The 10,164-nt window shown below is 41.6% G+C and overlaps 1 protein-coding gene across 3 annotated transcripts; it reads right to left on the reverse strand.

Annotated features, from left to right (window-relative positions):
- Positions 1-219: 219 nt before the first annotated feature.
- Positions 220-9,828, reverse strand: prrx1b (paired related homeobox 1b). Of its 3 annotated transcripts, none has more exons than XM_030049897.1 (5): positions 9,278-9,828; positions 4,630-4,805; positions 2,040-2,221; positions 650-715; positions 220-406 (listed from the first exon to the last, which is right to left on the reverse strand). In XM_030049897.1, the coding sequence occupies exons 1-5, from the start codon at positions 9,522-9,524 to the stop codon at positions 274-276; spliced, it is 804 nt and encodes a 267-aa protein (XP_029905757.1). In that variant the 5' UTR covers positions 9,525-9,828; the 3' UTR covers positions 220-273. The 3 variants fall into 3 exon arrangements, with proteins under 3 accessions (XP_029905757.1, XP_029905758.1, XP_029905759.1); XM_030049899.1 differs by having other exon boundaries at positions 351-408; positions 656-715; XM_030049898.1 differs by lacking the exon at positions 650-715.
- Positions 9,829-10,164: the final 336 nt, after the last annotated feature.

A 10,164-nucleotide genomic window follows, 5' to 3' on the forward strand; every position in this document is an offset into this window, starting at 1 on the left:
AAAAAAAAAAAAAAAAAGATGGCTTAGAAAAAGCCTTCCATCACTTGATGTCCAATATTAAACGTTAAAGGGGCACTTTGCATATAAGGAAGGTATGCCATTGCAAGTGAGGCTGCTCCGGAAAAGTGAGGAGACATTTCACAATCAGATTCCATGGTAGGGGTGTGTGAGATGACAGTCATCCCAAAAACAGTGTCTGTCTGTGGGGGTCCCGCAGTGGAGAGGGTCCCCTCGCCTCCTGCACAAGCTCCAGAACCTCCACTCAGAGCCCCCTCAGTTGACCGTGGGCACCTGGTTCAAGCTGTACTCCTTGGCTTTGAGCCGCAGGTTGGCGATGCTGTTGGCCATGTTCATTCCCTGGGATGTATTGGTGTTGGAGCAGGTAGGTGGGTAAGTGGCCATGGCGCTGAGAGACAAGAGATTGGTGAAGAGGGGGGAAAAAAAGGTTAGATCACCTGTAACTGTCACCAAGCTAAAGCGCGACATGAGCCGCAGCTGTGGAAATATCACAAGGCGTAATGCATGAGAAAGCAGGCATTCATTCATTCATCAATGTGAAAAGATGGGTTTAACTGACTTTAAGGCACACATAACCCAAAAACTCTTAAAGTTACAAAAAAGAACTATATGTAGTAAAGTGAAAGCGTACTTGTTTTCTGAGGGCAGCATTTTCTGTGGCACTCGCATTGGCCCTCCCTCCGGCATTGGATACCAGCTTAAGAATAATATACAGTGAATAGCAATGTAAATGTTAGCACCACATTAGTGTCTTCCAAATACCATTATTTCTGGTTAAGATATTTCCCACTGCATAGCACCCAGCCAAAGCACTCACTGAGGTTCAACTGGGAGCTTTTGACCGCGGCCGCAGGGTCCGACATTTTATACTGAGTTTCATAAGGGAGGATTACTGTAAATCATGACCAATGTAACCAGAGTCACAAAAAAATGTTGCCCAGTAGAGCCTGCATCTCTCTAGTGTTCATTATCTGGTGTAGTATAGCAGAGAGGGTCACAGGGGTCAACAGTGGATTTAATACGGTTTGTTTTCACATTATCACCTCGTCAGGAGGGTCATGGGATCCTGCCCCACCCCTCTCATGCTGACAGAAAGAAGCAAAGGGGGAAAGGCAAGAAATGGGTTGTTTTGATAAAATCCAGTTGGTTTGGGGTTAGATATGCAAAGTCCTTCACAAGCCATGTCCATCATTTGAGCAATATGGATAGAGAAAAATTGATCTGTCTCAAAGGGGGAGTGTGCCAAGAGGCTGACATCAAAGTAGGATATTAGCTGTAGAGACTGGAAAGGAAGGTCAACCTCTAAGAAAGTATCCACTGCAATCCTGACAAACACAGCCATGCTTTCTGAGCGTATACTTCAAATATACATGCATCCAGACCCTAAACCGACTGGACTGCAGCTTATCAAAACCAAGGTCAGATGCAGTGACAGTTTCATTGAATCCAGGTGGATCAGAGGGAGATAAAGACGGGTTAGAGTAAATATGAAGAGTATGCACAGGTAAGAGAGGAGGTGGACAGATGTGTGGAGAGGAAATGAAACAATAACAGTGAGCGCTGCCAGGGTCAGCACTGGGTAAAGGTGGGGTGTGAGTGTGTCTGCTTGTGTGTGTGTGTGTGTGTGTGTGTGTGTGTGTGTCGGTGGTTCAGGTAAGGGGGTGATGGCTGATGTTACGGAGGGGTGAAAGTGTGGTTATTGTGGTGTCAGCATGTGCACGAAACCACTGGTCTTTTGTCAGGTGGAGACAGTTATGGGATTTGATATTTTGCAGCAGAAAGCAAGGAAATGGGCAGATAAACAAGAGGTACATCGATACAACGGAGGCCATTGTAGAGGTCGCTTCCTGCTGAATGTACCCTGAATTAACACTACAGGAGTGCCAGTATTAATACTGGAGGAATGCCACTTGGTGATGAGGAGGCGGTGCAGCAAGTATGGAAAAAGGAGAGGAGATCTTATTAAAAATGACAGGTTGGATGAGAGGCAGGAGGATAGGTGTGCTGAGAGGGAACTGTACCTGTATGGAGCAGCACTGCCCCAAGATAGGTAGTCATTTGGGCGGGGTGCAGGACGCGGTACGATGGGCTGCTCCACCGCTGTCACATCCCCTGAGTAGGATTTGAGGAGCGAGGCATTTTTGCTGGCCAGCATGGCACGCTCGTTCCGGCGGAACTTAGCTCTCCTGTTCTGAAACCAAACCTGGAGGATTAAAAAAAAAAACATATAACAGTAAATCAGAGCATGAATATTGTCACCTGTAACGGACTGGCAACCAGTCCAGGGTGTTTTCTTGCTTTTACCCCAGAGCATCCAGGGCCCAGCTCCTTTGTGACCTTGATTAGGATAGGCATGTATAGAAATTGGATTGATGGATGGATGAATATTGTCACATAAAAAATAACTGTAATTACTGTAAATGCAATTGCAGTTTTTTTGGTCATCAAATCCTTTTACAAGTTCAGTTTCTTTTTTTTCAATTTCAATTGTTGATTTGTGCAGTGTATCTTCTATAGAAACTATTTTGCGCAAGGAGTGGAGGTGAATTTTCTTTCTCTTTTTGTTTGAAATTCATTTGCCACTGTGTTTGGATTTTAAGTTACACTCCCGGTACATTCCCATTGCGGCTGAGTCTTTATTTGAGCGATTCTCTGCACGATATCTCCTGTCCCTGTAGAAAACTACCATCCAGTGGCTTTAAATACATGCGTACATGTGCACGCACACACAGTCATGCATATGTAACGCTCCGCCATTGACAACACATCAGAGCAAACTTTTCTCCCCGAGTACGCACACATACACACAAACATGCTCAGTCTCTCTCCTCTTGCTAAATAGATGATGAGATGACTGGGGGTGCTAATGTTGTTCCTTGCTGTGAAATCAAATCCATTATTAAATGCTCTGGGCGCACAGGGGCTCAGGGAGGCACAGTGTCGGTTACGCACAGCCTCAGGAATGAGCCTAAAGTCTCTTTTATCAAAGGATTTCTGCATCGCTCTCTGGTACACATTAATCACAGATGTGCTCCCCTTCTCTCTCTCTCCCTCTCTCTTTCTCTCTCCCCATCACTATTTCCTCTTTCCCTCTCATTCTCCCTACAGTGTTCTCATTGTACTCAATTGTAAAAGGTTTGTGAAATGTTAGACAAACTCATTTTTATATGTATGTCACACATAGGTCACTCTTATGATTACTAAATAAATGCAACAATAATGCAAAGGTATATGTGTTTTTAAAAAATATGCGTGAGGTGACTATTGGTCCGTCGTTCATAAATACAGCACTGAAAATAAACACAGCACTGAAGAAAACAAGAAATATCACCATTGTTGTTAAAGCTTGTGCAACAGTCAGTTTTCACAAAGACAAATGAAAATATCGATTAAATCAAACTATAAAACCCTTAGCCATTTATCTTAATACTTTTGGGTATCAACGCCCATTCTTTTGGCCACTTAAAGAATTATATCATGCTACTGTTTCACTTGAATTTAATCCTCATGTGCTGCACACTTGCATTTTATCATCCGTCTGAAACCACTAAGGAAATTACACATAATTACATCAACTTTCTGATCAAATCCATCCCCTTGATCGGTGCTTTAAATTATTGGCCTATCAGAAATCATTAAAGGATAGCATAATGTTGATGAATGTAATCTCAACTGCTTGAGAGGTTTTGCGGCGGAAAACAAGTGAAACACTGTTTGCACACATACAATATACTAACTACAGATCTATTCGTACTCCATGGCCTTTTTGTGATGTTATCCTCCTGAATCCCTTCTGAGATTGCATATTATATAATATGAACTGTAAACAGACTAATAGCCCCTCATAACTATTAGCCACTCATTAACTGTGATTAAACTGTTAGCCTGAGTTTGCATGGAAAATGCATGTTGTGAGACTAAATGCACTCCAATTAGTCTCATGCTGTAAAGAGGAGCAGTAATATAAAACTTGAACTAAATGCTCAGTAATAGCCTGTCTCCGGTGCTCTCCATTGATGGTGCTAATAAACGGTTCATGAATGTTTTATAACAGATATTTTCAAAGAAAAGTTCAGAGGACTCCAAGGACCGCTCCAGAGTGCTCCTTAAGGTTCCCAGAAAAATTAAAATAATTTGAATTTTATTATTTGATTTAGCAGCCATTACTACATGGTTATATGCCGATCAATACGGGTGTCATCAGCAATGAGCGCATCCATTTTTAGGTCCCTGAAATGGAGCCGTTTAAAGTCACAGTTTCATAATGTAGTGCCCATAGGTTTCCCCCTTAGCATTTTGCATACTTTCCGTTGTGGCTTCAATGAGTTTAATGGTTCACTCTTAGATAAAAGGTTTTGTCACCTTCTGATAAAAAGGTATTGCCTGCTGAATTGCTAAAAACTTTAATAAAAAGAGCATTTTCAACATGACAGCAAAGCATTTTTTACAATATAAAATCTGTTTGAAGCAGATTTTTTGATTTATAATATCATAACAGCTACATCAGTCTTTAATTCAGATGAAATATAAAATAAAACATCAAACTGGGGGAACAAATTGGATGAATAATGTCTTCACATGGTGATATGCTGGTGATGGGTCTGTGCATACCTGCACTCTGGCCTCAGTGAGGTTGACTCTGCGGGCCAGGTCCTCTCTGACGAAGGCATCGGGGTAGTGTGTTCGCTCAAAAACCCTCTCCAGAGCCTGTAGCTGGCTACTGTTGAAGGTGGTCCTGTTCCTGCGCTGCTTCCTCTTCTTCTTCTCCTCCGTGTTCATCTGTTCATCTACAGGTGAAAGAAGTAAGAAGGCGTAACATAAGTTTTATGTGAAACATAAGACTGGACTGGAACCCGGGTCTTCCACATGTGAAACCGCACATATTTAATATCTCCCTGCCATGGGCAATGCTTTTGCTTAAAAGGTTACAGCCATGGCCTCTCAGGCACAAACATGCATCCATTTCCTTCACAGGGAGGCGGACAAAAGCAAAGGGGAGATTTTATGTACATCTGCAATTTTTCAAGCGCTTTCACAAAGGCACCATGTCAAAACACATCAAATTTTAATTTTAAATATAGAGCTCCGTGCTTTCATGTGAACACTGATGCAGACTAATCTCTGGAATTGATGTCTTATCCGACATAGGCTATTTATAGATGACATATTGCTAGAATTTTTTTTTTAACAGGAATTATGTTGAACCGACTGTTGCAATGGCAAAAACAAGAGATGTCAGACATTAACCCGTGAGCTGGAACAAAAAATAAAAATAAAATAAGATAAATTAAAATAAATAAAACATATTCACCTAGTAGTCACAGTTTCATCACCAAAAAAAGTTTTAGCAACACCACCTAAATATTTACAGATTGGATCATTTTACAGTACAATAATCTGCTGCCATACTGGAGGAGGCTTTAATCCACAGCACCTTACAGCATCATGAGTGTGCCAAATGTATTTTAGTAGGAATGGCCACTGAGGGAATCAGGCCTCTAATCCTGGTTGTAGGTGCCCAGCGGCTCACAAACAATATTTTCTATTGGCAATAAAGACTGTGCTCATGCATGTGCCTGACTGTATGCAGTAATTACACACAGACACATATACACAATAGGCTACCATGTGTCCACAAGTTTACATATGCACACATACACACACACATTAAAAACACTCCCCTATGGATCCATATGAAGCACACACAGATGCAGACACACACCTCACTCCTGCTCCTCAGTGTCTCGCTCGTGCCTCCACTGTCATCGAGTGTGAACACTGTGCACTGTGCTGTCCTGCCATGTGTCAGCATGGGGCGTGTTTAGTGTCACCATGTTGCTTAATGAGAGGGTTACCCTCCCTCCTGTCCCAACTAGGAATGCAGTGAGGGGTAAACCCAGTAACCCACCAAAAACACATTTTACATTTTACTTTTTTTCATCTTTACTTTTTTTTTAAATTGTGGAAAAGAGTATATCAGGCTTTTACAGCTGACATTAATCCTAATTATTCAAATTTATTGCATATATCCTATTTAAAAAAGAGACAAACTGACATGTGTGGTGTTTTAAAGCGGGAATCCATGTAGGCTATAATTAATTTTTGGCTTTATTGGCGGATGTTTGTCTTATAAAGAACAACCTTTCCCTGTTAATCTACTTGTTCTCCATTTTGTTCTGTGAAACTTAAAATCACTGCATGCAAGCAGCCTCGAGGCGCGCCGGGCCCTTCAGTGCGGAGAAGTATAAAGCCACTTGGGTGGATTTGAAAGGATGAAATGTAGGCTATGTGTTTTTCTTGAAAAAAAAAAAAAAAAAAAAAAAATACGTTGTGCCTCCGCAGTAAACTGTGGCTGTAAATGCATATGCCAACAGTACATGGCTAACCAGTGACCACACACAGTTTCCCACAAAACACATTTCAATATAAAATGAAAATCGTCTTGCATTGGGTGAGTCATGCCGTCTTTGATAAAGTTATATTCAAATGAAGCAATTAATGGCCTGGAGGACGTCACTTCCTTGAAGTTGCAGGTTTGCTTGGACATGAGGGTCGTGTCGTCCCTGCTGTCAATGACAAAAAATGACTGTGGGCTCTTATGACACGGGCTTACTGTATACGTTGCATAAGGTCAGGCTACGTGGAGTCTGGTTATTTAAAACATGACTAGAATAAGTCTTGGGACATTTAGGGGTTTGGATGGCAGAGCCTCGCGGGGCTGTGGCTTTTTAATCTGCGTTTTAATCGGGCTCACTGTTGTCTTTATGGAAAGCTTAAATTGTGAAGCGTCACTTACAAATTCAGCGCACAATGTACAACCTACTATTTGAAAATGTTGAATTTGCTCACAGTAAGACTTTATATTTTATGGAAAGTTTCAGCAAGATATTTTAGGGGCAGCTTTTGGGCCTCAGTGGGCTAATGGCTGCTTTACAAAGGAGCCACTTTTAGATTAGATTTTTTAAAACGGCAATTAAAGTTTGACTAAATATAAAATATGTATCATGTATTTGGAAATATTGGATAATATGAGAAGAATCTACGGTGTTATAGCTCTTCAATCATGTCTGGAGGGTAATTCCAGTTGCCACCTTTTTGTGTTTTTATTTTTAATGCTTTTTCTGCATTTTTCCCGAGGTAAAAAAAAAAAAAAAAAAAAGACATAAATGAAATCAAAATGTCTGCACCAAAGAAGTAAAAAAAAATGTCGGATTCATGTAAACGTTTCTTTTAATAGTATTGCAGTGACTGTGCAGCGGTTTAGCCATGGAAACCTTTTAATTAGGCCTGGAGTGAGATATAAAACTGCAAATCAAAGGCATTCCCAACTTCCCAATTCCTGCAACTTCAAGTGTTGCCAACACGTGTAATTAGGTTTACCTCATTACCATCCATCATCGAAAGTTTAAGATGAGCCCTAAACGTCAACAAGTGGCACTGAGTGTAATTAATTCAGATGTAATTGATTTGTTATTTTTTCCTGAAAAAAAAAATTAAAGAAATAAAATAATGTGAAAGCTGACTGAGGTTTGCCTCGGAATTATATTCAATTTGATCATTTATTGTTTTATTTATTTTGCAAATACATTACAACTATCCTGGATAATTTAAGACAATTCATAAAAAATATGCCCAAGGTTAAAAACTATCCTGCACAAACTGCCTTCACTTTCCTGTCAGTAAAGTGAGAAATGAAAAATGTTTGCATGAGTAAAGGCCAACACTTGGCATTCTTTATACCTAAATCTTCCAAAAAATCAAGTAATAAGCCTATGCTGGAGGCTTTCCGCCAAATTATGCCATCAGATTTGAATAATAATACAAATGTGTCAATTCATCTAACCTATCTGCCTCAATTTATTTGTTTGTTTAAGTGTTTTCAAAGCCCAACATAACAGAATGATTAATGGCCTTTAGTGTTTAAGTCCTCTCTTGACAAAGAGGTGTAATGAGGTGTTGTTATTTGATTCCTTAATTGTTGGGCCGAGGAGACACGGATAATTATGACAAATGATTATGCTTGAATATTCTGAAACTGTTTGACAAGCGAAAATAACCGTGAATTAACGACGTGACCTGGCCACTTCCTCCTGCATATTTCTCACCCCGGTCCGATTTTTACCCGTAAAAATAACAATAACACTCATTAAAGCCTATAACGTTTCTGTCAACCTCTCCAAATGGCTCTTTGAATAAAGAGGAGGAGCTGACGGGTTTATTTACTCTCTCGACGGTGTGCCTGAGTGGTCAAGCAGTGTTTTTCTGCTTTTACTGGTGTGTTTCCAAGGTTGACTTCCATCCACACTATCGCGCTTATTGAAAAGAAAAGTTCAAAAAGTAACGCAAATCGCAGGATTATCCTATCTGTGGACATCTCACTCGGCAGTGTGAGATCATTTAAATCCTCAAGGTTTGGCAGTCCTAGCATCTCATATCAGATGCAACCAAAACCCGCTTGCATCGACTTAATTCCTGCAGTCAAGACATGAATGCAAAGCCTGTTGACTGACAAAGATCTTATGAATTTGTTCAACTACTAACTTCTTAGTTATGTGTTATTGAACGATTTTGCACACGCATAGGGGAAATATTGACCTGATTTCTGTTTTATACTGTGTATGGATTTCAGATAGGTTTCTGCCAATTCTGACTTGATCTTTTGCCCTACAATAAAATGATCAAAACTACAGGATCAAATGTGGGAGGGAAAGGCAAGTGCCACATAGTTTGCCATACCCAATTGACTTCCATGGCTGTGATTTATTGCTACAGAGTTTGACTTGTAAGGTTACTTCACTGACCATATCCACCAACATCGCCATACCTCACTGACATCAAAGTGTTAATGGTAAATTAATGGTCATTTTTAGGGGAGGCCGTCAGGAATGATGCATTGCCAAACTCACTGAGGATTCCTTCCATGCGCGCTAGTTTCAACTGAGCTGCACTCTGCAGACGGAGACACGCCAGAAACATAATGAAAACAAATGAGTTCAGCTTTCACCCCGTCATTATAACTACATTTGTGTGAAATGTGCAGTATTTTCAGGGTCCAGGCCTATTTTCCCTGATAACCATATGTGGTTTTCCACAGAGGGCCAGGCACACACCCCTAAAACAGATCAGCCTACACTGATGAATTAGAAGTGTTAGATCAAGGATTAAACCCAGTTTTTGATCACTTTCCTGCAAGTAAAATTGTTGACATCTTTCGGCCCAGCCACAGGGCATGGCTCTGGTCGATCTGTTTTTCACTTACTCTCCTGCTGAGTTGTGTCGCTCCCGCTGGTCAGCCCCGGGGACTCCAGCATATTCCTCCCCGCCTCTCCGACGCTCTCGTCCGCCTGGGTCCCGACCATTTCCCCGGCCTCTTCAAGATCCAACAGGTGGCTGACCGAGAAGTTCTTTTTGGCTTGCAGGTTTTCCAGGTTAGATGTAATCGGACTCTCCAGGCGGTTTGATATCGATGCTTGCCTGTCCATTACATGTGCATAGCTAGAAGTCATGACGCAAATAGGAAACAGTGGGGAAAAAGGAGCAGTAATAATAATAAGCGAGCCAAATAGATCCTTGCATGCAGAACGCACGAACAGCGCCTCCAAAACCAGCCGTACAAAACCTCGGTTCTACCAAGCAAAAATGGGTCTGTTCACATCCAGATCTGCCGTGGCGGATATAAACAAACTTCAGTAAAGTTTTCTCCTCGTCTGCTTTCCCCGATCAAAAACCTAGCCAATCCATCCAGCGGTGCGCGTCAACATTAGATAGATCATCATAAACACCCTCGTCCTGTACTCTGCCTGTTTTCAAGGAAGTCCTCTCTGAGAAGAGCTCGTTCTCTCCAACTTCTTCCCACTCTGGTTGAGTCACGCTCGCATCTGACTTAGCAGGAAGAGCTGCTGTTGCTGATGCCGACCAGATGCGCACAGCTCGGTGTGTGCGTAAAGCTTGCTCAGCTAGGCGCGGGGAGGCAGGACGTTACCACCGCACCTCCAGGCTATAGCGCCTTTTGTTGGTTCAACTCTCTCTCTCTCTCTCTCTCTCTCTCTCTCTCTCTCTCTCTCTCTCTCTCTCTCTCTCTCTCTCTCTCTCTCTCTCTCTCTGGCGCACGTTGGCAGGCTGCGGATTAAGTAAATGAAACTTTGC

Source organism: Myripristis murdjan, chromosome 4 (genome assembly GCF_902150065.1).
Source record: "Myripristis murdjan chromosome 4, fMyrMur1.1, whole genome shotgun sequence".
NCBI lineage: Eukaryota > Metazoa > Chordata > Actinopteri > Holocentriformes > Holocentridae > Myripristis > Myripristis murdjan.